Genomic DNA, 26160 nt, shown 5'->3' on the forward strand with positions numbered 1-26160 from the left:
ACGATGTCAATTTATTTTGGTGTAAAAATAGTTTTACTGAGGCCCTCGTTCTAGAAATCTAAATTGGTCAAATATATAATTATATTAAGAACCATAAATGAATATTTACTATCTATAATCAGGGACTGAGTTAACATGGGGCTGAGTTAACATGGGGCAGTGAGATACTTGTACTCACTCACCTTCACAATATATGCATATATCTCCAGCACTTTTAACAGAAAATTTGTTTGATCATAATTGTGGAATTGTACCTTCCTGATGAAGACACAAGTTTGTGGCAAAAATTGTTTCGTCAAGAAAAATTCCTTTTCCCTTCCTGTCTATGGTTGTACAGTACATTTGTACAATATATTCTTTTATAGTTATTGATAGCTTTCGATTTTCATTAGTAAATAAGATTTGTTGGATGCAAATCGTCTTACTTTTACAGGCCATTCTTGAGCAAAAGACAGTGGCATGCTTAATTTCTTGTTATTATCCTTTGTAATCGACAGACGGCAGCTCGCTGGGCACCGAAGATAACTAGACTATGCAAGTTCTGAAAATCTACCAGACAGAGCATACATACAATGAAAGAAATTGTTGCGACTTGGAAGCAAAAGAACAAACAAACATCAAATAACTGTTTAAGTGTTGATACAGAGTCACAAAGTACACGTAACAAAAAGATATACATTACCACACGGGCTTCTATAAAAGAATATATATAAGGTAGTAATTTACAAACAATATTTTTCTCATGTTTTTTTCTCTCTTCTTTTCCCTGCTGGTATACCATATGTTTTGCAATTTAATATGATTTCTACTTTCACCATGGTGAAAAACCAATGTCCGAATCAAAGTCCAGCTTCGTACATTACCAACACAGCTTTACCAAACAAACCACAAATCATGAGTTCCAAGCTGTAATCCTGCATTATTCATTTGAAAGGAACTATGTAGTTTGATCTTCTTTGAACCGTAGAACTCCCACTGCCTGTTGATTATTGTTAGGAAACTCCATTCCTCTGGTTAATGTATGCCTGTCAGCTATTATATTGTTTGGTTTTGAGACTAGTAGATGACTATTCGCTGTGCTGTGGCTGCTGTTTTTAGCAGGAGGTACATCATGTTTATGCTTGCCTTCGTATGTTGTTATGACAGCTTTAGGGTCGCTAGCAGCTCTCTCAACATGTTTGCGAACGTTGCATCCTGCGCTAGTGCACTTGTAATAGCTCCTGCGAATATCACCATTATAATTGAAAAAGAAAAGCGCTACTGTACCATAGTAATCATGGCATAAAGTCAGGCCGAGTGTCTAGAATGTTAAAAATCACAAAGGATTTGAATTTTATAGCTGAAACTAGGTCCAATACTTTACAGCATTGATTAGAAAACAGGCAAGAACGGAAGTTTACTTAGCAGAAGAAACAGTCCATGAGTGAGACAGTGATAGTGAGGACATAAAAGCCGTCCAAATCAATACAAATGACAAAAACATGTATAAAAGAAAGAAGACATCATGTGTTGAGTCCTGATAGGAGGAGTTTTTCTTACTAGTCAAATATGAGTTTGACAGAGTCCTTGCGCTTTGATAAAATATATTGATATAACACAACAAAGACTACAACCAATGAAACAACATAAACAAAGTATGATATGTATAACATAATAACAACATAAACAATTATCACATTACGAGATTAAGCTTAAAATCTCTAACAATCCCAGGGAGTATAAGACTATAAGATGCATTTATGATATACCCAAACCTGCTACAAATAACAGGTACTTGAGGAAATGTCATTTTAGTATTGGATTTTCTTAATTCATAAATCATACTAGTAAGTAGCTAGAACATTGAAGGGATCATACAGTGTTAATTACTTAGAAAATTAAATTGCTAGATTTTACTCTTAAGGATAGCTTCCTGTAAGCACAAACATTTCTTCGTGATGTCAAATAAATCATGAAAGAAATCAGTTACCGTGGATAAGGATTTCCTTTGACAACTTTCTGGCCATACTTGCGCCACCTAAAGCCATCGTCTAAAAGATCAACTTCACTTGTTGTTTGAACAACAATCCTAGGTTCTGTGACTGTTCGATGAGATGCCGCAGACTCTATAACCCTGACATCTGTAGGCCTACCAAATTTCATATAAACCGCAGGTTACAATTAGTACAATGAAACTCATCGTTTCGGAAGTGACAAGTGGTACAATGGCTCCATATAGGTGGGATAATATTACCTTCTCTTAGCTTCAGGTTCATCTTCGTTCCTTTCAAACACTCTAGTTTTAGAATCAGCCACTTCCTCACTGTCACTTGACCCTGATAACTGCTCATGTGTAGCTAGGCTTAATTCTTGATCCTTGACGGACAATGGATAGCCTGACCTTTCATCATTCAAGTTTCCAGTCTGGTGTTCTGATACCAATCTTGTGTCGTGATGAAAACTCAAACTTTCATTTCCAGCGTCTTTTCCACGCTTGTTAGATTGTGGTCGCTGATGGTTGTGCTGGCCTTTGTAAACAATTTCAGTTACTTGACCATCAAGGGCACGCTCAACAATCTTCTTGACTGGACAATTTGAATGTGTGCACTTGTAGTAACTTCGTGGATATTCGCTTCCCTTAACATGCTTCTGACCATATTTTCGCCAGTTGTAGCCATCATCCGCAGGCTTGTCGACAGTCAAAGAAGAAGGTTGGGACCTCATATCAGACTGAGATAACTGTGATGATTGCTTCACAAGACTGCGGTCTGGCACAGAAGTAAGCATTTGCTGGTATGCGGATGTAGTGGAAACTGAAGCTGTAAACTGTGGGAAAGATACCGCTGGAGCTGCTAATGACGGATATTCTAACTGGTTCTGTGGCTGGGAATGTGATTGTAAAGCCTGAACCGTAACTTGTGCTAGTGCCTGTTGGTGAGACGTTCCAAAAGCACCCTATAATCAATAAATAATCACCTTGTCAACAGATAGTAGCTATAGTGAAGGTCACTTCTTGAAATACTGTACCACCATAAACATGCATAGTTTGACTGTTATCTTGCAAATATCAATATAACATGACCCTGTACAGACACTTGGAACTAAAAAGGTAATAGATCAAACTACATATGAAAATCTCTGTTTATAGGTAACGAATTCTGGAAAAAGGTTCTGTTACTAACATGTTTACTTCTATTGTAGTGTAGGTAAATGTATTTGGGTTCAAAACCCTTTAGAAATAGGGTGAGAACTTCCCTCCCTACTACCTACACGATATTACTCAACAGTCTCCCCCTTGTTCGCTCATTCAAAGTATTGCCCCCTTCTTATATCCCCTCTTCGGAGGCCAATAGAGATCGTTGTAATCCATGTCGGAGTGCGATTCGACAAGGGTATTATAATTGGGTATGTATGGTCACCTAACCATTTCTAGATCACAATTTTTCTTAGGTAACACTATTAGAGCAAAGTTTAGATTTCTAAAAACGTAAATTCCTTTTCCACATAATAGATATCATAAGAGAAGCATGACAAATTTAGCAATAGTCAATAGTTAAATTCAACTATGCTTTGAATTAACTTGCACCACCAAACATATAACATCATTTACAACATGCTCCAAACCATTATCTCACCACTTCCAATACATAATCATACAAAACACACACACACACAGAGGATATTGTATCACAATCATACCTGATTGGCAGAAAATAAACCCGGAGAATCAAGCAAGCAAGCCGGACTCAAACCAGGAGGAATAGTAAACATGGAAGGCTGAGTCACCGCCAAACCAGAAGGCCTGTTCATCTTAAACCGGAGATCACCGCCGGAGTCATCAGCAGCCACCGGAGCCTCCACAGCTCCGGCAAGCAATTGCGAGAAGGATCGACAATCCGAGTCAGGATCATTCTCACTGAAAAAACTAGAAACCAGAGTCATCGGACCTGGACTCACCGTGGATGCACCAGTAAACAAATTCTCAACGGAGGAGCGCGGAGGAAGATTCAGCATAGGTCGCCGGATAGAAGTAGATTCCTCGTTTTTATCCATATATGATATATATATATATATAGCAGATAGATTGTTGAGTAGAAAATTATTATTGTTATTGGAGTTGTGTATATATGCGCATCTTGGTTCTTGTTACACAAGTACAGCAAAGTTACAAAAACAGATAAACGGAGGAGTTGAAAATGTTTATGTATGTGTGTGTAAAATATGTGTGTTAGAACAATCTGGTTTTGTTTTATGTGATATTGCTTTTGGGCAAAATCAACTAGGCAGTAAAAAGCTGGGGAAAAAAGTCCACGGAAGTAGATACGAAAAGCCAAAAAGCCCTGAGCCGTGAAGTTTTTCGTGCCATCTTTCTTTCCTTCCTTCTTTTTTAATTAACGATTTAGCAGTAATATTTTACTATTTATGTCTCATTTTAGTTGTCACATTAATTAACTAAAATTTGACTAAAAATTATAAATTATCTTTTCATTATTTTCAAAAAATAAAAAATATATCTTAAGGTAGATTAAAAGTTATTTCTGGTAATACATTTTTTTCTATTTTATCAATTGATAAATTATTAACAAATTTCAGTCAAACTTTGGTCAATTTGACTGACACAAAACCAAATATGACAACTAAAATGGGACTAAGAGAGTACTGTTTTCACGAGTCTTCTAGATGTTGTCACAGGAGAATTTTTGGTGGATTTTATAATTCGATAAAAATAAAAAAATGTGAGAATATTTTTTGAAAGAAGAATTCATGTAAAGTACATATAACATTTCGAGGTTTATTTCCGAGTACGTGCGAGTATCACACAGTTGGTTTACTATTTATTTATAGTATTTAAATCTTATTTATCATACATGTAAAATGCATGCTATTTTTAATCAATCCTTTAGATTGGATAAATACAAAACTATACTCTTCTTTACTGTGTACCGTGTAAATTGGATTTGGTTGTTAATACTTTCTATGACAACAATACGATATTCGCAAAACTTGCACAGCTGTGCAGCTTGCATTCTTGCCTGCACGACGAGCTGCTACAATAAGTATCCGCGTATTTTGTTGATGAACGTGTTTCAGAAGTTATGTTAATCAATTTTATATGCAATTTGGACACTTGGCACGCAGTTACTTTTTTTCCTGTTTTTATATTAGAATGAATTGTTTTTGATAGATACATTTGGATTGATTATACTATATTACTGTAACTATTTAAATAGTATTGTTAAGTGCAGGCCGACCCCGGAATCAATGGCAATCCGACATAATACAGCTCCAAGTCAATTACAAATCCAACCATACCGCTCCCCAAGTAACTTTGTACATGCCTTTCGGGGGGAAAAACCTTCGTACGTCGGGTAATGAAATTAAACGTAAAAATGAAAAATTGTTTGCAAATGAATATTCATAATTATTTCTTTTTATTATTGGTCAATTGACTAATTCTTGATCAAAAATTATAATTTACTTTTATATTATTTTAAAAAACTGAAAAATACAAACTAAAATAGGTTAAAAGTTATTTTCGATTATATATTTTTTTATCAACTGATAAAATATTATTAAATTTCAGTCAAACTCTAGTTAATTTGACTAGTCAAAAATCAAATGTAACAGTTAAATAGGAATCGAGGGAATACATATCTAATCGACTTTATGTATTTTATTTTATTTTGAAACAGGACTTTATGTATCTTATTATATTAATTCCAAAAATACACTCGTATATTTTGAAAATAGTGCAAATTATCCAAATTTGTTTTAGATTTTTTATGCAGGTATGAATTGGATGATTTATAAGAATATACGAATCTCGTTATTATTTACATATCACATGAATAGAGCCCATAAATTTTTGGGTTTCTCGTATTTAAAATATATTTTTGTTCGCTACAAAAATGTATTGTATATATATGGTATAATTTGAACCTTTATTTTCATTTATGATCGAGAGTAATGTGGGCTCACGCAACATTTACTCAATCAGACGAATTAAATAGCCCAGCCCAGCCCATCAACTACCATGTCCACAGTCCACGTATATAATTATATCCATAGCTACTGTGCTTGTCTAGCCTCTAGGGTTCGTGTACCCGCGCAATCCGTACATCTCATAACTGCAATTTGTAAGTTATACTCGACAATTTCACTTCAATTCCGTTTATCATTTACTATATATTTATGTGTTTAGTTATTACGTTTATGAATGAAAATTGTAATTTAAATTCGAGTTTATGATTACAAGCTTTGGGTTAGTGTTAACTGTTAATTAGCTTGAAATCGATCGTGTTAAACTGTAATAGCTGCTGAATTTGATCTGTCTGTGTATATTGTTGAAGCGTCTAGCAACGTAGCTTACTAACAAGATTGGAATTGTAGAAATTTTTGATTATGCCACACTTTGTAGATGTCCCCCTGTAGTTGTCATTTCATACTTTTTGCCCTCAGAGATCCCGATTCCCGAGAAGGAGTGCTGTTTATTTAGTATACCGGTGGCGTAGTTGCGATCATTTTGATTTTGTTAAATGATCAATCCTTTCTTTTTTGTGATACGAATGCTTAGCTGATGGTGAACCGTATTACTATATTAGGTTATCTTACAATATCTGATCTTTGGTGGATTAGAGATGGAGAAAGAAGGGCCGATATTCAGAGATATCAGGCGATACTACTGTGAATATTGTGGTATTTGTCGGTCTAAGAAGTCTCTCATCTCCTCTCATGTATTATCGCACCACCAGGTATGATAATTTATTGTCATCTCTGTATCATAAATTTTAGCTGTCAAGCTGTGTGATGCATACTAAGATACAACTTCTTAGAAAATAATATATATACAAATTGGCATACAGTTAAAAATACCATTTACATCAAATTAGCTATATTTTTAACATGTAAATATGTAGTTATTTTGTATTGGATTCCCTGAAGGTCGATTTCATGAGAATACATATCCACTGATTCTTATATGTGATTTTCTGTTTATTAGGATAAGGTGAATGAAATAAAGGCAGATGATAATGGGGAAAAAGAGGGGTTAAAGTCTAATTTTTGTGATGATTGTGGCCTGAGTTTCCGAAAGCCTGCTCACTTGAAACAACACGTGCAAAGCCATTCCCTTGAGGTACGACTTTTAACCTTGTTAATATACACACTACCATCTCGACTGTGGTAGTTAGTTCGTATAATATTATTCATAGACATGGTAATACCCATTTATGTATGTACATCTTGAATTGGTCACAATTATTATAAGTTTGTGTATCTTTCTTGATTATTAGGAAACACTAGCAGCATTTAAAAGAAAAAACTTTGTCTATTGAAAGTTGAGGCTAAAAAGAATGGATCTTACTATTTTCAATTACCTTGATTGGATTCAAGTAAGATCTTATTCTTTGCCAATAATCATGTTTGCAGCCTACTTGTCTATGCCTTGTATCTCTATATTATTTAAATTAGTAGGCCTAGAACATTTTTTGATGGCACTGCTTTGGTCTTATGTTCCATAGTTACATCAGTTAAGAGGGATGCTTCTTGCAGGGTTACATGTTTCTTCAACTAGTCACAAATGGAAATAAATTAGATGTACGCGTGAAGCACTGGATCCCACAGAAGAACTCCAAAATGCGAGAGGCATCATTGTTTACCTTGAATGGATTAGTATCAGGTAGGGGGACCTCCTGAGAAGTTCCATCAAGTGAGCCTCACTCACGCGCAGTTTTTTTCCTTTGAGGTGTGAATGACTTTTGTTAATTTAGAATTGTTAACATATATGAATCTTGCAGGCTTATAAGTTGCTTTGAGTAACATAAATAATTCAAATGTTCCGTGTGAAGCATTGGATCCCATAGAAGAACTCCAAAATGCGAGAGGCATCAAAATCAACCTTGAATGGATTAGTATCAGGTAGGGGGACCTCCTGAGAAGCTCCATTAGGTGAGCCTCAATCACGCTCTGGTTAAGATTTGAGGTTTGGATGACTATTCTTTGTTTATGTAGAAATGTTGTGTTCAAGTTACACTGAAGGCTAAAGTTATTGTTAGTGATTTGATAACTTTGTATTGCAGAGACCATTTACGTGTCCAATAGATGATTGCAATTCCAGATACACGAGGAAGGACCATTTGAACCGTCACCTTCTGCAACACCAAGGGAAACTTTTTACATGTCCTTCCACGTACTGCAACCGCAGATTTTCAAATCAAGGTAACATGAAGAGGCATGTAAAGAAATTCCACAAAGATTCTTTGCCTATTAAAGTTGATGCTCCAAAAGAACATATATGTCCAGAACCTGGGTGCGGGAAGGTTTTTAAGTATGCATCAAAATTGAAAAAACATGAAGATTCACATGGTAATACTTCTGCTTAGTCTTCTTCTCTCTCTCTAAACTATAGTAGTGGGTATATTATCGAATTCTCGGGCATCACTGTACCACTGTGCCTATATATTGCAGTTCTTTTTAGTTTCTTTCTGTTTGTTTGGAATGTGCTACTGAGGGACCCATTCTATTTGCAGTCAAGTTAGAGTCGACGGAAGCATATTGTACTGATCCTGGATGTATGAAATATTTTACCAATGAGCAGTGCTTAAAGGCTCATATTCAGTCTTGCCACAGGCACATTACTTGTGAGTTTTGTGGAACAAAGCAGCTGAAAAAGAACATCAAGCGGCACCTACTTACACACGATGTTAAGCCTCCATCTGAGAGGATGAAATGCAGCTTTAATGATTGTCTACACACCTTCTCATCTGTAAGACAACTTACCATGTTAATATTACATATTTTTTGTTTTGCTGCATCATATTGGTATTTCGTTTACTGTAGATCATATGTGCTCTGATCGAAAGCTAACTTGCTGAGAGAATAATATAGAGCAACTTTCTTTTATCAAGTGTGATCTGTCAAAATTTGTGACTAGGTCTGACTCCAGTAAATTATACTTTGTTATTCTTTATCGCAGAAATCAAACCTCAATCAACACATAAAAGCTGTGCATTTGCAACAACGACCTTTTGTCTGTAGCATCCATGGGTGTGGCATGAGATTTACGTTTAAACATGTTAAAGACAAACACGAAAAATCTGGATGCCATCTTTACACTCAAGTACGTTTGTCGCTACTTTTTACTTGGCACCTGTTTGAATAAGTTCATGCAAAAAATGGGTACGATATGAATGTTGAAATGGTGTTTGTGTTTGTTTACTGTTCAGGGTGATTTTGTAGAAACTGATGAGCAGTTTCGATCTCGTCCCAGGGGTGGAAGGAAAAGGGTGTGTCCAAGTATAGAGACTTTTACAAGAAAGAGAGTAGTTCTGCCATCATCTGAATCAGCTTCCATTATAGATCAAGGACCTGATTACAACTCATGGTTGCTTTAATCAGAGAATCATGCACACAACTGATTTCGTTCAGCTCTTTAGCCATACAACACATAATGGGTCCTATTGTAGAGTTCTTGATGGCTTCATCTGTAGTTTTCTTCTTCTAGGGTTATATAGAACCTGTACATTTATCTATTTACCAATCAAATCAGTATATAGTTTTCAAGTAGTATAGTAAAAATGGTTTCTGTATTATCACTTTTCTTGTATAAATGTAGAAATGGTTACTACATGTTTACGGCCCTAATAAATTATTTATGCTGAACCGAGTAGGAATGGATGTAACAGTCAAACATCTTTAGAACAGAAAAGCATTGCTTTTGGAAGAAGAATACTGTGTTAATAATGTGGTGAAGATTAATAAAAAAACATCATACATCGGAGATCCATAGCAACAAATGTCAAGATATGAACTTGAGTTACAAGACCAGAACTCTGTAAACATTGAAGGCAACAAATTTAACACAAAACTAGAATCCTTTGTGCATTTCTGTAATGTATATAATTGATCTCAAAATCCAGAAATCGTACACAAAAGCAGAAATTGCATCCAGTTGCAATTTGCACTTTAATTTAACATCTTAGAATGAACCTACCTGCAGAAGTGGCATGTTTAAATGAATAAAACTTACCTTGGATGTCTGATCACCCCTAGTCCATGGACAACACGTTTTACCATAGATTTTGTATCAAGTAGCACGTACCTGTCACTTTTCAGGATAAAATCTTATATATGAGCGGAAAAAGTCATTATTTACAATGTTTAATGTCCATAAGTGCGTCATATGAAGCAACATGTTGGTAGAAGCCATCGCCGCTTTGAAATAATCTATTTTTTGCTACCGTCTTCAGCCTCTGACATTTTCATGATTTAGAATCTAAATTCATTTTCATCTGGAACATAGAAATCGAACTTGACATCAATGGACTCAGAAGTTTCACCAGAGTCTTTGTATTCAATATTTGTGATTGTACCGGTTTCATCATCTTCTTGATATTGTGGTTTTACTCGTCGTACAGGCACTGTAACAGAATAAATGGTTCCAAGTGCTGCATCGGTAGAAACACTCAGCTCAACTTTATCCTGGGACTCAATTTCTACAAACTCTGATAGGGCCCCTACTATATTGCCCACTATTTTTTGTTTTGCTTCATTACTAACTGCACATCGATCAGAGAAAAGAATCATTTGCAAGCGCTGCTTAGCAATATTCGCATTAGACTTCCTCTTGGATGCAGGCGATGGGAAGATTAGCTTCCACGCCAGGTTTAAACGTTCAAAGAAACTCATGTTTACGGCATTGAGTAAAAAGTTCTCAGCCTCTTGACTGATGGAACTTGAGGACAACTCATATTCACCCCCAGTATCAGAATATTGTTTAGCATTGCAACGGACATTATGACAGTCAAAACGGTGGCACCTATAAGTGCCCCCAGAATTACTCAACCCTCCATCCACAAAACCAGTATATTCCACCTGTAAATCGGCATATACATGAATTCATACAGCAAAGACGCGAAGCTCATATAAAATTTGTGACCTTCATATTGTGTTCATAACAAACCATACTAACAAGCCTTAGCCATAAATCCTATCTCTCACGAAGCACTACATCCACACAAGTACCATTCTTTTAGTTTAGGCATATGCGTCCTAATTAATTCGACAGTGGAATTAGGATTCCATAGAAGCCGCGGCCAAAATAATCATAATATCAGTAACAAAATTTCCCTCTAACATATCGCATTCTAACCGGGTCGAGACTTCAGTCTAGGCGACATATATTTGGCCTAGTTCCTCCAGTGGATGAAACAACCAGCTTGAAACACATGGCCATACTACTAAAAGAACAAATTTCGATAACATAATCCACATAAGATTAACATGATACCATCTGCTAACTAATCAGAAGATCCTTCTAAATTTTTCATCATCATGTTCATTGCAATGGAATTCAATTATTCAAGTCTTTCAACTACATAATAATAATACACAAAAGTGAATATAAAACATAGTATATACCTTGGAGGAGTGCAAATAGTTGCCAACGCAGCTGGACGGGTAAGCGCGTGATGATGCAGAGACCAAAATATTTACAGACATCGCCATTTTCTCTCTCTTTATCTTTGCTTGAAATTGTTGCAGCCATTTATTTAGTTTCGTGTTACGGCCCTATTATATGTTTTTCACAACGCGGCCCAGTTATCAAATTTGAACCCAGCCCAAAGGGGAAGCGTCTAAAATATTCTTATCAAATTATTTTAGATGTGACCACTCAAATTAATTTTTATATGTGACATTCGGAACCAAAGAAGAGATTTTTTAATATGCCATGGCCTGCCACCGACCTTCATTGGCTCCTGGTTAGATATTTTAATTCTATTTTGATGGTTAAACAATGGAAGATAATGCTATATTGTACTCCGCGTTGTGCCGGTTTGGCAAAAAACCGGCACAATGCGGAGTACAATAAACACAAATAAGATTCTTTTCAAAAAGAAAAATGTATTTATATCTTTAAATACAAATAATTAAAAATATATTTCACATTTTTTATTTAACAAAGTTTTTTTTTCAACACAAATAATTAAAGTTTTTTTTATTTAACAAAGTTAGATATTTGTTTTTAAAAAAATATGAGAATAAGATAAGATAAACATCATTATTTGTGAAATGTGCCACTCACTTCATTTTGATATGGATACAGGCTTAAACGGGTTTGCAAAAAATTGTATAAACATATCAAAAAGAAATGGTTAAGACGATGTAATCAATTTATATTTAATTAATATGAAAATGTGAATAAAAATATCGGATGAATTTTTATTTTTTTGAAAAAAAAAACAAATATCGGATGAACTTAATTTTATGATATAAAATATTATTACTTAACAAAAAGTGAAATGTAAAAATCGATACGAATCGTAGAGAAAAAGAATACGAGAGAGAGAGAGAAGAGATTTGAATTTTCTGTTCTCGCATTTTTGAGATACATGAGCATATCGGCATTCAGTCGAGATGATAAACGATTAAACGTTAACCATCAAGAGTCCCGGCATGATTGATATAGTTTAACCACCCTATGACGCGATTGTCAATAAAGATTAAAATATCTTGTTTTTTGTCCGGTAAAAGTATTATAAGTAAGAAAAATCACATGGAATATGTAAAATGAAAAATCTCGAAGATTTTTTTTTTCATTTTTTTTACTGTCGGAATCTGCGGCCGCTGCCTTTCGGATGCGCACTGAGTAAATAAAAACAACCGAGAGTACTAACTACGCTTTGCTTGTATAATTTAACTGCATCAACAATACATGACCTATAAGATTAATCCCCCGTCTGAATATTTTAATCGGATGAACATACTGTGTAGTACAGAAATATAAACTAAGAACAGCCAAAAAAAATTGAACATAAGTTTTTGTATCGATGGATATATCAAAGTCACTTAAAATCCCGTTTTACAAAACCTAATTTGCGACAACATTTTTCAGAATGTTGTACGTATCTACGAAATCGTGTACGGAAAAGTCAACTATAAGATATTTGTTTATAGAAATTGTTCAATATTCGGCGATTATTCGGCGATTTAGCCCTTAGCAAACTATCCGTTCGGCATAACGTAATACACAAAGTGGTAAGAAATCCAAGGATTGTAAAAGCTATTTGCAAACCTTAATAGGGGACAGATGCGGAAACTGATAGTATATGCAACAGAGTACTTGGATAAAGCAAAATGTGAACTACTTTTCTGGTTAAAAGGACTGGTAATACATGAGTGAGGAAAAACTTTGATAACCGTGCCAGGATTAACACGAGAAACTCTATGCTTCGTAGATTCTTTCATGTGCTACCGAGGACCACATGGACAAAGGGTATTTTCGTCATACCATTATAAATGATTTTGAAGGCTGTTTCTGTAATTTTAGATTGGGTTTTTCTAGTGTGTGTCCATACCAACTATTTTTGTTGAGGTGGAGTACTTTTATTGATCATAATTTTAGTGCATATGCAGAGGATCATGAATCTGTGTTACTAGTTTTTAGCTGCATAACTTAACCATGATGATTTTTTCGCAACCCTAGTCCATAGGATGGTATTGGTGGAACCACATAGGGATTGGAAACCCACCTTTATTGTTCAAATTTACCCGTGACAAATTTCAGTACCTTTTAATTTCTGAATTAGAGTACAATTTTGATTGCATTCTTTTAACTTTTAAATTATATTAATACACAGTAAAATAACAGTTTAAATTATACTCTAAGATGGTACCCGGCATTGGTATATTTTCGGGTTATTAGTGGCTCCGTCATAAAGATGTATACATTCATTATTTGCGCGTATTATGAGGTTTTATAAAATATAATTTCATTATGTTTTTAATTTTTTGCGTAAAAGTTAAAATATTATACTTTTGTTTAGGAAAAAATAGAAAAATTATGAAACTATACTTTAAATGAGTCTTAAAAAAAGTGTCAAAAATTAGCATATACAATTTCATTCATAGGGAGGGAGTATTTTTTTTATTACCAAAACGAGATCATTTATCTTTATAATATAATTTATGAGCTAAGTTGAATCTGAATCTGCTTTTTTTTTTTCAGGAGATATGATTGAATTAACTTGAACAGGATAAATTTGTTTAAAATATTAGACAAATTTAATGTTGATTTATGTTCTGTGCAAATGGATTGTATGGAATTACTACTCTCTAGTCTCTTGATACGATAATGGCGTATTCCTTCATGTCTATTATATATGACATTTGATTTTTAGATGTAATTATTAAGTTTTGATCCGATATTTAAAATTGATATTTTTAAATTTTCTTTTCTAGATAAAAAATATTTATGTCATATTTTTATTCAAAAAAATTGCAAAAAATTAATAATTATTATATTATCAAAACACCTAAAAACGTGTAAAAAGTCAAACGTGCAACACATATACTCGTAACTGCTTTAACAAATGGGCATGACCCACCAACAAATCAAACTACAGTCTACATACAAGGTTGATTTGCTGGACATGCCACGTGCACCAATAATGTAGCTACTCTGTCGTATGATCTTGACATAAATTACACCCAACAGTGTCACAAACACCATAACATCATCATATGTATGATGTATGGCTCAACTTGGAAGTGTACATATACAGTGTATTACCAATAAATTATCAATTTAAGAAAGATGGTAACAATTAAAATTCAATTGCACTCTGGAGTTAGAGTACTATAATCCTGAATTACATAATAGCAGAAAGAAATAAAAATTACTGCATACATTTGAGTAGAAAGCTACAAGCAGATATTATAGAATATATGAATACAGACAACAGAAAATCCGATTCCACCATGGCCCCACTAGTCTGGAACCTACTTGCAAGAGAATCAGATCACGCACCAACCAATCAAAACACCAGCAATCCTGTGCCTGTCATGCTAAAGGTAGGGCTGGAAATGGGGAGTTTCTTTTGGCCATTTTAGTTTTTTACATAATAAAGCGATATATATAGATATAATTTAATTTATTATTGTGATAAATTAATATATTATTCTGATGTATTTTTTAAATATAAATGGACATATACTTGCTCAGTTCAAAAATTATTAAAACACTCTTGCTAGAATATACTCATTATGTAAGTTCGATTTAGAACTCATATTATAGAAATTATGCATCCAATAAATCTAATAAATTTTTTTTTTAATAAAAATGATCTTGTTTGGAACTCTAATTTTTAATAGAGTTTGTGGATATGTTACACGCTTGATTCTTGAACAAGAGAATTCTCTAATGGCAGGGCTGTTTGGTTTGCTTTGGAAACACCGAATGCAGCAAAAAAAAATTGTGGTAAAACGATACTACACTTTAATGACGTTAATTATTTTATCCAATTTTTTCTTGCACTTTCTCAACTTTCTTATTTTTGCTTGTAATTAAAAATCATTCAAGCCTTATCAAATTGGACAACTAAGAAAGTATATTACTATGATAAACAAATCACAAATCTCAGACGACCATTGTCACGAGGAAATTTTTGATAAAAACATTTAAGAACAACTAAATTAGAAGACTCACGGGTTTGGTGTGAGATGGGCAAACATGGAGTATAGGACTAACTTACAAAATATCGACTTTTTTATTTTCCCCTTTTTTCACGCTTGGAAATAGATAAGTAAAAAATCTATGACCTGGTCCATAATATTTTATTTTTCAATAATATACTCCTAGCTTGTTGAAGTTTAAGCAAAAATTAGTCGGATTCAAAAATCAGTTTATCATAAATTTGTCTACACACAAACAAATATAAATAAAGTACCTACTCACAACATGATTAAGAAAATTTGTAAAAGCATTACACTGTAGCACCGAGGTTGTTATTATGTTGGATATTATTATTTTTAACAATAGACTTTGTAAATTTCAATAACATAGAAAATAATTGCACTATGTAAGACAAAGTGACCAAAACTCACCAACAAAATTATTATGTTATATTAATTATCAAGTAAATACGGGTCAAAATACTACACATGCCTCATCGAGGTGAATGTCATGATGAAACTTTCCTGATAATAACATATCATAATTTAATTTTGATACTTTACTGCACAATAGAATATCGGTGAATATCTAAAAATTTAATAATATTGGTATTCTTATCTTGTCGAAAATGGGGATATTATGAACATTCATCCTAATATAACATTTAAAATATTTTGATCAGTTTAATGTAAAATAAAGAAATATTAAGTATCTTTTTAAAAGTTGAACACAAAAACGAGTCTAAGACGCCCGCAAGGGTTGGTTCAGCTAGTTAAAAGAGAGGACTTGCATCTTCTTGTTCACAGATTGTGATTATGCCTCCTGGATCAGAACCTGCCGCTTTGAGTCTAAAAGCGGTAATATATGAACAAAAATTATCAGCAAATTTTTATATCCAAATTTTTTAATGATTGGATTAAAAATTGTAAATCGTAATTTAATTTTAACCAATCTTTTATGAATAACTATGGGGCTGTTTGGCAACGGCTTTTAAGCCGGCTTCTGGATTTATAAGTTAGAAGCACTTATTTCGTACCGTTTGTGTAAAAAGTCAAGAAGTGTTTATAAAAAGGTAGGAATACTAGCTTTTGTTTCAAGGGTTCTACTTGTTTTCTAAACACTTTAATCACTTATAAGTCTTAACTTGCTTCTAACTTCTACACCATTTTTTTATTTTAAGAAATAAGCACTTATTTTAAACTCATCCAAACGTCCCTATATTTGTCGATAATTTACCGTCTTACAAGAAATCTGTAGAAAAATTACACATTATTTATCATCATATTGAACTGGTATATTTTAGTTTAACAATCTAAAATATTAAAAATATATTATTTTTAAATTATAACCACTATCATTGAAAAACAATTCTCACGGATTCATCAAATTTAATTTAACTATTGATTATAGTCCATCTTTTTATCGGAGTGATTATTTGTGCTCTAGTCTCTCGGTAACCTCCAGATGCGTGTCTCAGATTCTCTTTACCGACCGAAAAAGTCAGATTTGCATATTTATAAGTCTTGAGATAATCCGGACAGCTGTAAGAATCGAAGTAATATACAACTTACATTCCTCAGCTCAGAAAGGAAAATTGCTAGTAGCATCGTAAAATAATTTCAGATATCAGATATCATGTCATTATCTAATTCACTATAATTTTGGTGATTAAAACGTTCAAGCGATGTATCAACATCAGTTAAAAAAATTATACCATCAGTCACTCTGAATAAGTGTTCTCTTCACATAATTCTCGTTTCCCTTATTTCTTCTCGAGAGATCTCGAAAATGTGGTTCATGAACGGATTTAGATAATGGATGTAAGCAAAAGCTGAAATATGTGCTTGCAGATTATTGGAACGAGAATCTTGAGTATAAATCAACTGTGAGGAGTATATAAAATGTGATTAATTCATGGGAATAAGATTCTGATTCTAAATAAATATATAACTTGTTAATTCAAAATGCGCTATTTGTCTGAAAAACTAAAAACATATAATCTCACGTCATCTCCTACAATCTTAGAATACACATATTCCAGTTATAACAAATTGAAATAATTAAAATATATTATTTATAAAATACAATCAATTATATACTTTTCTTGTCCCTCTAATTTATTTATTTTGGAGAACAGGAATTTGACACATTTAAAATCCTCATAAAATATAGTAGTTTTACATTAAATTTTTAATTAGGAATTTATTATAATATTAAAAATAAAAAATTATAAAATTATATTTTATATATATTTAAAATACGTAAAATAATTGTCAGAAAATGAGAGAAATAATAGAAATAACTATTATCGTTATTCTGGTCAACGCCCTTATAGTTTTATATTTGATCAAGAATCGAAAGGCAATGCTCCCAATTGCATAGATAATCCAAGTTGTGAAAAATTCAGAATGATACTGAGAAACTGATTTTATTTCAAATTATAAGAAAAATCGGACGAGTCGCAGATTAATATAGCATATGAAAAATTGAATGAAATCTCTCATACAGTAAATATTCTTATCTTCAAAAATACGTTCTACCTCTCAAAAAGTAAAATTATTAGTTTTATGTCCAGCTAACATCTTTCATCTTTGGAGGAAAGGTGGGGCTGCACACTTTTATTCATATGCAATTCCAAATCTAAGAGAAACGATACAAGATGAAAAATCTTCGGTTCAAATATTTCCAAATCAAATAAAGATCCGGTTCGAGCTGTAACGATTATAAATCATAAATGCGTGCAAAAGTATCTGCTTTTTTAATAATTAATATTACCAGATTTTTCGTAAATCTAATCGAAAAGAAGTAATGAATGTATTAAAAAGAATAAAGTCTAAGAATAATGTAGTGTGTAGTACTGGTATTACAAGAGAAGATATGAGAACTGAGAGAATAGAAAGAGACCAAATGTTGACAAATATTGTGTCACTGTTTTAAGAAGAAACACCTCTCTCTCTCTCTCTCTCTCTCTCTCTCGTTTGTGTGGAGATTTCTTATCTGGGATCTCGCTTTCTCTCTCTCCAAAAACACAATTTTTTATAAAATCTATACATTCACTTCTCTGTATCTATAACTTCTTCTTCACCTTTCTTTCATCACACACACTGGCCCCAGCTGATCGAAATCTACTTCATTTTTTCTTCATCTATCGCTCCACGATCTAAGCTCGAACTGCTGTTTCAATCTACCCACTTTATTCTCTCTCTTTTTTTTTTATTATTCTCAATTATTACTTTATTTTTATTTTTGGCTTCTGGATATACTGTTTAATCATTCAACTTATGTAGATGATTCATCAACACAGGCTGGTTTATGATGTGGATCTGAGGTGAAATTTGATTTCATTTCGTGTGTGATTAGATTATAATTTGTTTATTAATTGTTGGGGTTTTTAGGGTAATTAATTTCATTATCTGCGATTAATTGCCTTTGTGTTGCATATGTGTTTTGTCTAGTAGCTCAGAGTTATTCAACTGCTTGTGAAATGGTGGATTTGATAGTTGATCAGTATGCTGCTGTACTTTTTCGCTTGGATTCTTGTTGTTTGACAATTGTAGATTTGAAGATAATCTTTTATATTATTCGAGTAATCACTTTTCGGGCTGTTGATGTGGGAGTTGAGTTTCGGTGTGTCTAGTCAAGTCTATAAGCTGATTGATGAGATTGGAAGTATTTGTCGTATTAAATTTCCTGAAGTCGAATCATATTTAGCAAGCAATTGATTAGGTGCTTGGTTGTTAAACAGGCTTCAAATTGAAGCACACGGCGTCAGTTTGCGTTTGTTATTGGATACATTGGTTGTATGTAAGATGAAATGTGTTAAGTGGAATCATATTTGACTTCTGTTAACTCCGCCACTTATGAAATCTCTATAGACAAGCTTTAGATGTCCATGTCAGGTGCCTATTAAACCCAGCATTGCACAAGACTAAACTGTAGTTGCCATGTAATTCTTCTGCATGTATTATTATTTTGGTACATTCATCTAGTTACAAATTTTTTGGCCTGGATGAATGAATCATTTGTAAAGTTCAAAGTTACTGTTGTTACAAATTTGCATATATGTCTGGCCAAGCTACCTACTTAGCAACTTCCCTCCTACTAGCTTTCATCTCTCCATTTTCAGATTGATAAAAATGTGCTTACACTTTTAAATGCTTGAATATGGATCTTCTCTTGCAGAAAAAATGTCACTGATTGTAAGTTTTACATGAAATAGTAGATGCTAATTGCATTTGGGCCTGCTACGTGTTGCAATAGCTAAATGATAGCCTGTAGTGATATTGGCTGAACTAAGGATTTTAAGGGACTTGGGTAGCTTCCTAGACTCGGATTAGACTGTCAGGTCTTGGGTCCAATTAAAATCTATACCACATCCTACTTACAGTAGAAAATATTTTCTTTCACATACCTATACACTTCAGAGCTCATGTCAGGGTTTTAAAAGCTATCAGTTGACACTTTTATTGTGCTTCTATAGGGTTGAGATGATTGATACTATTTTGATTTAGTTTGTCCATTTTGTTAGCAGGAATGGGAACCAAAGTGCACTGTAAAAGCCACACGCCGGGATATTACTCCATGACAGATATGAATGAGGATTCAAATAGTAGCAGTTGGTCCCCATATTACGGGGATAAAAATTTGCTGAATGGGCAGTACTATAATGGCATGTTGCAGAAGACGGTAAGAGATGAATATACAGGATATGAGAAGGATGTATTAAGACAGAAGATGATTGAGCATGACATGATATTCAAAAATCAGGTATATGCCTTGTCACACATCTGCAGCATTCCCTGTTTACTATTCATGTGCTACATATGAATCACCTGTCCACAGATTCAGTTAAGGTATTTAATTAATTGGTATCCTGTTATTCAGGTATATGAACTTCACCGCCTATATAAAGTGCAAAGGGAAATGATGGAAGAAGCCAAAAGGAAGGAACTATATAAGCAGCAGAGATCAATTGAGACGTCATCGTCATCAAGCTTCTTACCATCTCAAATTCCATCCGATGAAGTTAGGAAATGGCAGTCACCTAGCTTTCCATTAGCCAACTCTGGTGGCGTCAGACCCTCCATTATGGGATCTGAAGTCATTGATTCACCTTCCAGTTGGATGAAAGGACAAAACAATCAAGTCGATCTAGTTTCATACCAGAACAGAGGTGATCTGAAGGAGTCTGCCTTTCTGGACTCTAGACCCTCTAAGGTCAGGAAAACATTGTTTGATCTTCAAATTCCAGCTGATGAATACATTGTTACAGAAGAAGAGGAACAGTTTCGAGACATTAAGATGTCTGATACTTCAGTTTATCCACTAGAAGGAAACCACAGACTTGCATTGGGAAGTAGTATAAATAAATATCCTGGTGGTGGGAAGACCAATGACATAAGAGATACTTCATCTGGTTCATGTATAAAGAGATCTCATCTCTTGGCTGATCTAAATGAGCCAATTCAGGCCGAGGAAGGCAATTCTCCGAAATCTGTTAAATTTTCTGGTCGTTCTGTGTGCCATGAGAATACTAGAGGCCTGGATATGTCTGCTAAACCAAAGTCACAATTTGTGGATTTAACCCAAGATTTTTTCCAGAAGTCTCAGTGCGGAAGTAGTAATGGGAATGTTAGCAATTTATCTGAAACAAATAAAGGGGCCAGGAGAGGTTGGTTATCTTATATGTATGAAGGAGGTAAGAATCATCGTCACTCTTCCTCTCTATTCTTTCAAAACACTTGCTCTTTCTTTTAATGTCCCTTATTTGTTGGTTTATTTACTCGCAAATATTGCCTGTGACTGTCCATCCCTTCAAGAAATAAAAAATCAGGAAGATACTTGTAGCTAGTTAGAATATCTGTTCAAGTTCTATAAAAAGAAATCTAAAGTTTTGGTGGCTGTCCCAGTTCTTATACATAACTTTGAACTTATATGATATTGGTTTCTTGTTTGCGAGAAATGGACATATACAGTATAGGATATAAAGAGTGAATTAAATTACTTTATTGACCATTACCAGAAATATGAAATTCTAGCAGGTCAATTTATGTGCTATTAATCAAATTAGAAGAACAGCAAGTCTCTATTAGAAAGAGTCAACATATATAGGTGTAGCCACACTATCTGGATTTAATTTTCTCTTCATGTTCAGTTGTCTGTCATCATATCTGAATATTTAAACTATACAGGGAACTGTGGAATTGATGCCAATTGTATTCCTAAATTTCACCAATCAGATAAGTTGCCTTCAACTTCCCAGCAAACATCATTTATTGTTGGCAAGTCTAAACAATATCAGGGAATTCTTCCACCTGATTCCAGGATGGACGGACCATGGACAGAGAGAAATCGTGGTAATGAGTTTTCTAACAGAAGTCACGACCATTCTATCTACAACCAGCCAGATTCAGTTGCGACTTCCCATGTTTCCAATCCCTACCCTTGGTATAATTCCTCGGATGCAGCCAATTCTTGGTCTCGCACCGTCACATCTTGGGGAAAACCTAATCCTAGTTTGACGCAGAAATTGACGTCGTTGCACTCAAGGCCGTCTGTTGTATTATCTGAAAACTCGAGTAGGGAAATAAACGTTGGCCCTAGCTTGAATACAGTATTTGGGAGCAAACTTCCTGTTCAGAATGGATTTTGCCAAGGCTCTTCATTGGTTTCCAAGGAACCTTCAGCAACTTTATCCTCATTTGGTTATAATAATAATAACAATAATCTGAAACGTGATGAGATTGATATTGCAGCATCAAGCCACTTAACAAGCCATGCTTCTAAAAACATCTTTAAGGGCTTGAATGTGGTGGATTCAAAGTCTGGAAAGGATTTGGACTTGAATGTGGTTCTTTCATGTGATTCATTGAACGAGGAACCCCTACCTCAAGATATTGAGATTGTTGATGGAAAAAGGAAGGATAAATACCATTCTACAGCTGTGTCATGGTTGAGAGAGAAGCCAGTGTATGATGATGTATCCCCTATAACAAGGAAAGACTTTGAATCGGGTTTGTTGCAGCCTTCGCGTGATCTGTTGCTTATAGGGGAAACTGTAAAAGACCCTAATCCTCTACCTATTCAGAATGTTTCCGCTGTTTTAAGTAGTTGTGATGTTAGGGTGAAGAGGGAGTCGGACTGTTTAAGCAATGGGAAATTACTTGGATTTCCCATATTTGGAAAAATTGGCATCTCAAAAAATGACTCTGCATCTACATCTGCATCAATTCAAAGTTATCACCCCGATGGCATAAACACAAAAAATAAAGGGAAACATAGAGGGTTTGATATGAATGTAGCTTGTGATTCAATGGATACTGAGTTTGATAAACCTATTGTAGCAGAAGCTATTTCAGCCGAGAAGCTAATGGATACAAAATGCAACAACTTTAGAAACATTGATTTGAACTCCTGTGTTAGTGAGGATGAAGATATATTAGACTCTTCTGTTGCAAGCACCAGTGGGAAGAAGATTGCATTTGAGATAGATCTGGAAGCGCCTGTTGTTCTGGAGGCAGTGGAGGCTCTTTCACCTACAAAAGAACAAAAACAACACGAGGTGTCCTTGCAATCACCTGAGGAAACTGAGAAGCAACAAGATGAAGTAGTTAGAAGTGCAGCAGAGGCAATACTTGCCATTTCTTATAGTCAGGTTCCTTGTATGGATCCTTCCGAATTGCCAGATCCCCTCAAATGGTTTGCAGATGTAATTTCTGCTTCAGCAGACGAAGTTGAGATGAGGCCTCAAAAAGATTCTGAAGGCAGAAACGGTAGAGAAACTGAGACGCCAAGGGAGTTGGATGAATACGAGGCCATGACATTGCAACTGACAGAGACTCCGGAAGAAGACTACATGCCTGAGCCCTTTGTACCTGAAATCCTCAACTTGGAAGATGTAGGCACCGCTTTGTTACCGGGGCGACCCCGAAGAGGCCCGGCAAGGAGAGGGAGGATGAGAAAGGACTTCCAGAGGGATATCCTTCCAGGCCTCGTTTCTTTGTCAAGGCACGAGGTTACAGAAGATCTTCAGACATTTGGAGGACTGATGAGAGCTACTGGTCATCAATGGAATGGAGGAATGACAAGAAGGAACGGCACCAGAAGCGGTGCTGCAAGAGGAAGGAGACGGTGCGCGGTTGAGCCCCCCCCTGCCATGGTAGTAGCTCCAGTCTGCAGTCCACCAATGCAGAACTTTAATAGTATCCAGTTGGGAGTAGAGGATAGAAGCTTAGCTGGGTGGGGAAAGACAACTAGACGTGCTCGTGGACAAAGAACTGCTGCAGGTAATAATCTTGCTGTTCCAATTACATAAATTTGAGTTTAGGTCCTAATAAATTTATGACCATAATCTTTATAGAGGAATTTTAGTTATATAGGGAGCTGATTTTTGGTATGATTTTTCAGAGTGATTTTTTTCTGGCTTTGCCATTTGTAAATGTCTTTGCACTCATAATTTGGGCGATCCCAATAGAGTACATTGTTTGTCCTTCGATGTATGATTTGTATAACCGGGTTTTATGGAAGTATGAAACTGATGTTCTATTGGATATTTCAGATTTTCGTGGATATTTGAAATCAATTGCCTAAGCCCAGACTAATTTTGTTTTGCAATGTCAGGTTAATGGCTGAAGAATAGAGCCAAAGAAAGCCAACTTAACTCAAACTCAAAAGTTATACTTACTGGGGTTCTTTTGCTATTCTGTAATGGAAATTACGTCACATTAATAATTAGTATACAGCCATTCTCAAATCTCTTGCTTCTTTTGATCAATGATGAAGCTTCTCTCTTCAGCATTAGTTCTTAATATGCGGAACTTTTACCTCCAACATTAGTCCTTAATCGCATAATAAGGGCATCGTTTTCTCTCTCAAAACCGTAGTTGAGAGATGTAATCTATCCTTTTCACTTATTATGCTGAATTTTATGAAATATTGAAAACAAATGTAAATATGTTAACGAGAAGAGTCAGAAACGAAGATTTGCCAAGGAAAAAGATGTCAGTCCCTGCTTTTATCAAATCTTTTCTGTACAAAAATACACAGATCCTTTAAAATTTTAGCACAGGCCGTGGTTCAGCAAGCCTAAGCTAGAACACAAATAAATGGCAGAAAATGAGTAGAGTGTATCTGAGTGACGAGAGGATAACAATAATTGCTTTTGAAGAAAAAGGAGTGAAAGCAAAAGCTAGTTAGCGTATGAGTTGATGAAATTTACAAATATGTAAAGGGTCGTTTAAGGACCAGCCAAATTGGTGATGAAAAGTATTCTAGTGTACCCATCAGTCTATCGCCGAACTAAAGTCAGTTCACAGTTGCCATGATTTGGAAACTTGAAAAGATTGTCGGCCCAACTTGATACTGTTTTATCAGGTTTACGTGTTTGTCATTTTCCGTTCTTTATCTTTTGCATTGTATTTAGTATTATTTGTTATTGCCGTTTGTTTACAAATAAATAAACCGATTTTTTATTGTGTATATAAGCAAAAACTAATAATCATTTTTTATTTTAGTTGAGTGATGGATATATATTAATTCCAGTCTCATCAATAATAATGGCTCCAGCATGCACAAAAATTTATATTAATCAAAATCTTATAGCAGTAGTTAGTAGTGTGTACCTGTTGACACACTATAAAGACCATTAACTTTCCGGAATACCTTTCTTCTTATATTTGCTTCAGAACTAGAATTATTATTTTTCTATTTGTGAATTAAAGAGTAAATTTAATATTTTTATTCGGAAAATATGCCGATCAACTTCACTATTGTTGGAGCTAATTTGCTCCATGAATGCAGTATCCAGTCAAGTCGTAACCTCGTACAGCTCGCTTTAGGAAGATTGGTGGAACTGAATCCTTTTGGTGCTTGTTACTACGTGCTCATGTCAAAATTATATCTTGATGGAGTCAGGCTGGTCAGGTGAGAGAGTTGAGCAATATCCCTGATTAGGCTTGGTAAATGTGCAGAAATTTTTTGGAGTGGGCTTCTCAAGTTAGTTTTGTTATTCATTGCCATGTATCTGAAATGTGTTTTGAGATCATGGATACTCCAGAATACAGATACTGCAAAGCCGCCCAATCAGAGTTTGTGTAAAATTCCAAAATTTAGTTGTGTTTCCAGTGAAGGGGCACGGGGCAAGACACATGTCCCTTTTAAAATATCTCTAACAGCTTTTTTCTATTATAAATTTTAGATAATGTCCTAAAAAATTTTAGAAATACAAAATGTATTTTCTGAGAATTTGCTTGGTGACTTCAAGATGTACACCGGATCCGCCCCTGAATTTGTTTCCATACATGCCACCCTTGAGAGCTTCCATGTTAGGAATTATTGTCGGAAAAGAAATTTAAAGAACCTGGATGAAGTTGGATTTCGACAGTTCGACTGACTTCCAATTTTCTCAGCACAACTCATTAACTCAACCTGTGATCAATTTCAAGAACCCTATCGCTTTACAGAATTCATTCCTCAGAAAAGCAGCAACATGTTCTGGGTCGTAACCCACGCGTGAAAGCAATGCAAAACAAGGAATTTGCGTCACAAAGCAACATATTGAAAAAAATATTGACAGCTGTGGGATTTGAACCCACGCCCTTTCGGACCAGAGCCTAAATCTGGCGCCTTAGACCACTCGGCCAAACTGTCTTCTTGTTTTTATTCTATAGACATTTCTTCTAAGTTACAAAGTCTAGATCTGACACATTGTTAACAAGAACAAATATAAAAAT

At 34.6% G+C, this 26160-nt stretch overlaps 4 protein-coding genes and 1 non-coding gene across 7 annotated transcripts; 2 read left to right on the forward strand and 3 right to left on the reverse strand.

Annotated features, from left to right (window-relative positions):
* Window positions 1-597: 597 nt before the first annotated feature.
* LOC108205907 (probable WRKY transcription factor 3) lies at window positions 598-4202 on the reverse strand. Its single transcript, XM_017376033.2, has 4 exons — window positions 3679-4202; window positions 2234-2934; window positions 1970-2128; window positions 598-1220 (listed from the first exon to the last, which is right to left on the reverse strand). The coding sequence occupies exons 1-4, from the start codon at window positions 4030-4032 to the stop codon at window positions 938-940; spliced, it is 1497 nt and encodes a 498-aa protein (XP_017231522.1). The 5' UTR covers window positions 4033-4202; the 3' UTR covers window positions 598-937.
* A 1779-nt stretch (window positions 4203-5981) lies between these two features.
* Window positions 5982-9606, forward strand: LOC108205663 (transcription factor IIIA). 2 transcript variants are annotated; one of them, XM_017375665.2, is made up of 7 exons: window positions 5982-6116; window positions 6582-6731; window positions 6980-7114; window positions 8058-8343; window positions 8508-8743; window positions 8954-9097; window positions 9204-9606. In XM_017375665.2, the coding sequence occupies exons 2-7, from the start codon at window positions 6618-6620 to the stop codon at window positions 9369-9371; spliced, it is 1083 nt and encodes a 360-aa protein (XP_017231154.1). In that variant the 5' UTR covers window positions 5982-6116; window positions 6582-6617; the 3' UTR covers window positions 9372-9606. The 2 variants fall into 2 exon arrangements, with proteins under 2 accessions (XP_017231154.1, XP_017231155.1); XM_017375666.2 differs by having other exon boundaries at window positions 6616-6731.
* Window positions 9607-10085: 479 nt separating this feature from the next.
* On the reverse strand, window positions 10086-11548 carry LOC108206676 (cell division topological specificity factor homolog, chloroplastic). Its single transcript, XM_017377054.2, has 2 exons — window positions 11398-11548; window positions 10086-10851 (listed from the first exon to the last, which is right to left on the reverse strand). Exons 1-2 carry the CDS (start codon window positions 11482-11484, stop codon window positions 10246-10248), a joined length of 693 nt encoding a protein of 230 aa, XP_017232543.1. The 5' UTR covers window positions 11485-11548; the 3' UTR covers window positions 10086-10245.
* A 6778-nt stretch (window positions 11549-18326) lies between these two features.
* LOC108209377 (uncharacterized) lies at window positions 18327-23981 on the forward strand. 2 transcript variants are annotated; one of them, XM_017380244.2, is made up of 4 exons: window positions 18327-18758; window positions 19959-20197; window positions 20315-21128; window positions 21622-23981. In XM_017380244.2, the coding sequence occupies exons 2-4, from the start codon at window positions 19964-19966 to the stop codon at window positions 23742-23744; spliced, it is 3171 nt and encodes a 1056-aa protein (XP_017235733.1). In that variant the 5' UTR covers window positions 18327-18758; window positions 19959-19963; the 3' UTR covers window positions 23745-23981. The 2 variants fall into 2 exon arrangements, with proteins under 2 accessions (XP_017235733.1, XP_017235732.1); XM_017380243.2 differs by having other exon boundaries at window positions 18330-18758; window positions 19962-20197.
* A 2016-nt stretch (window positions 23982-25997) lies between these two features.
* Window positions 25998-26077, reverse strand: TRNAL-UAG (transfer RNA leucine (anticodon UAG)). Its single transcript has one exon. It is a non-coding gene; the product is annotated as a tRNA-Leu (tRNA).
* Window positions 26078-26160: the final 83 nt, after the last annotated feature.

This window comes from Daucus carota, chromosome 2, assembly GCF_001625215.2.
Source record: "Daucus carota subsp. sativus chromosome 2, DH1 v3.0, whole genome shotgun sequence".
In the NCBI taxonomy this organism is placed as follows: domain Eukaryota; kingdom Viridiplantae; phylum Streptophyta; class Magnoliopsida; order Apiales; family Apiaceae; genus Daucus; species Daucus carota.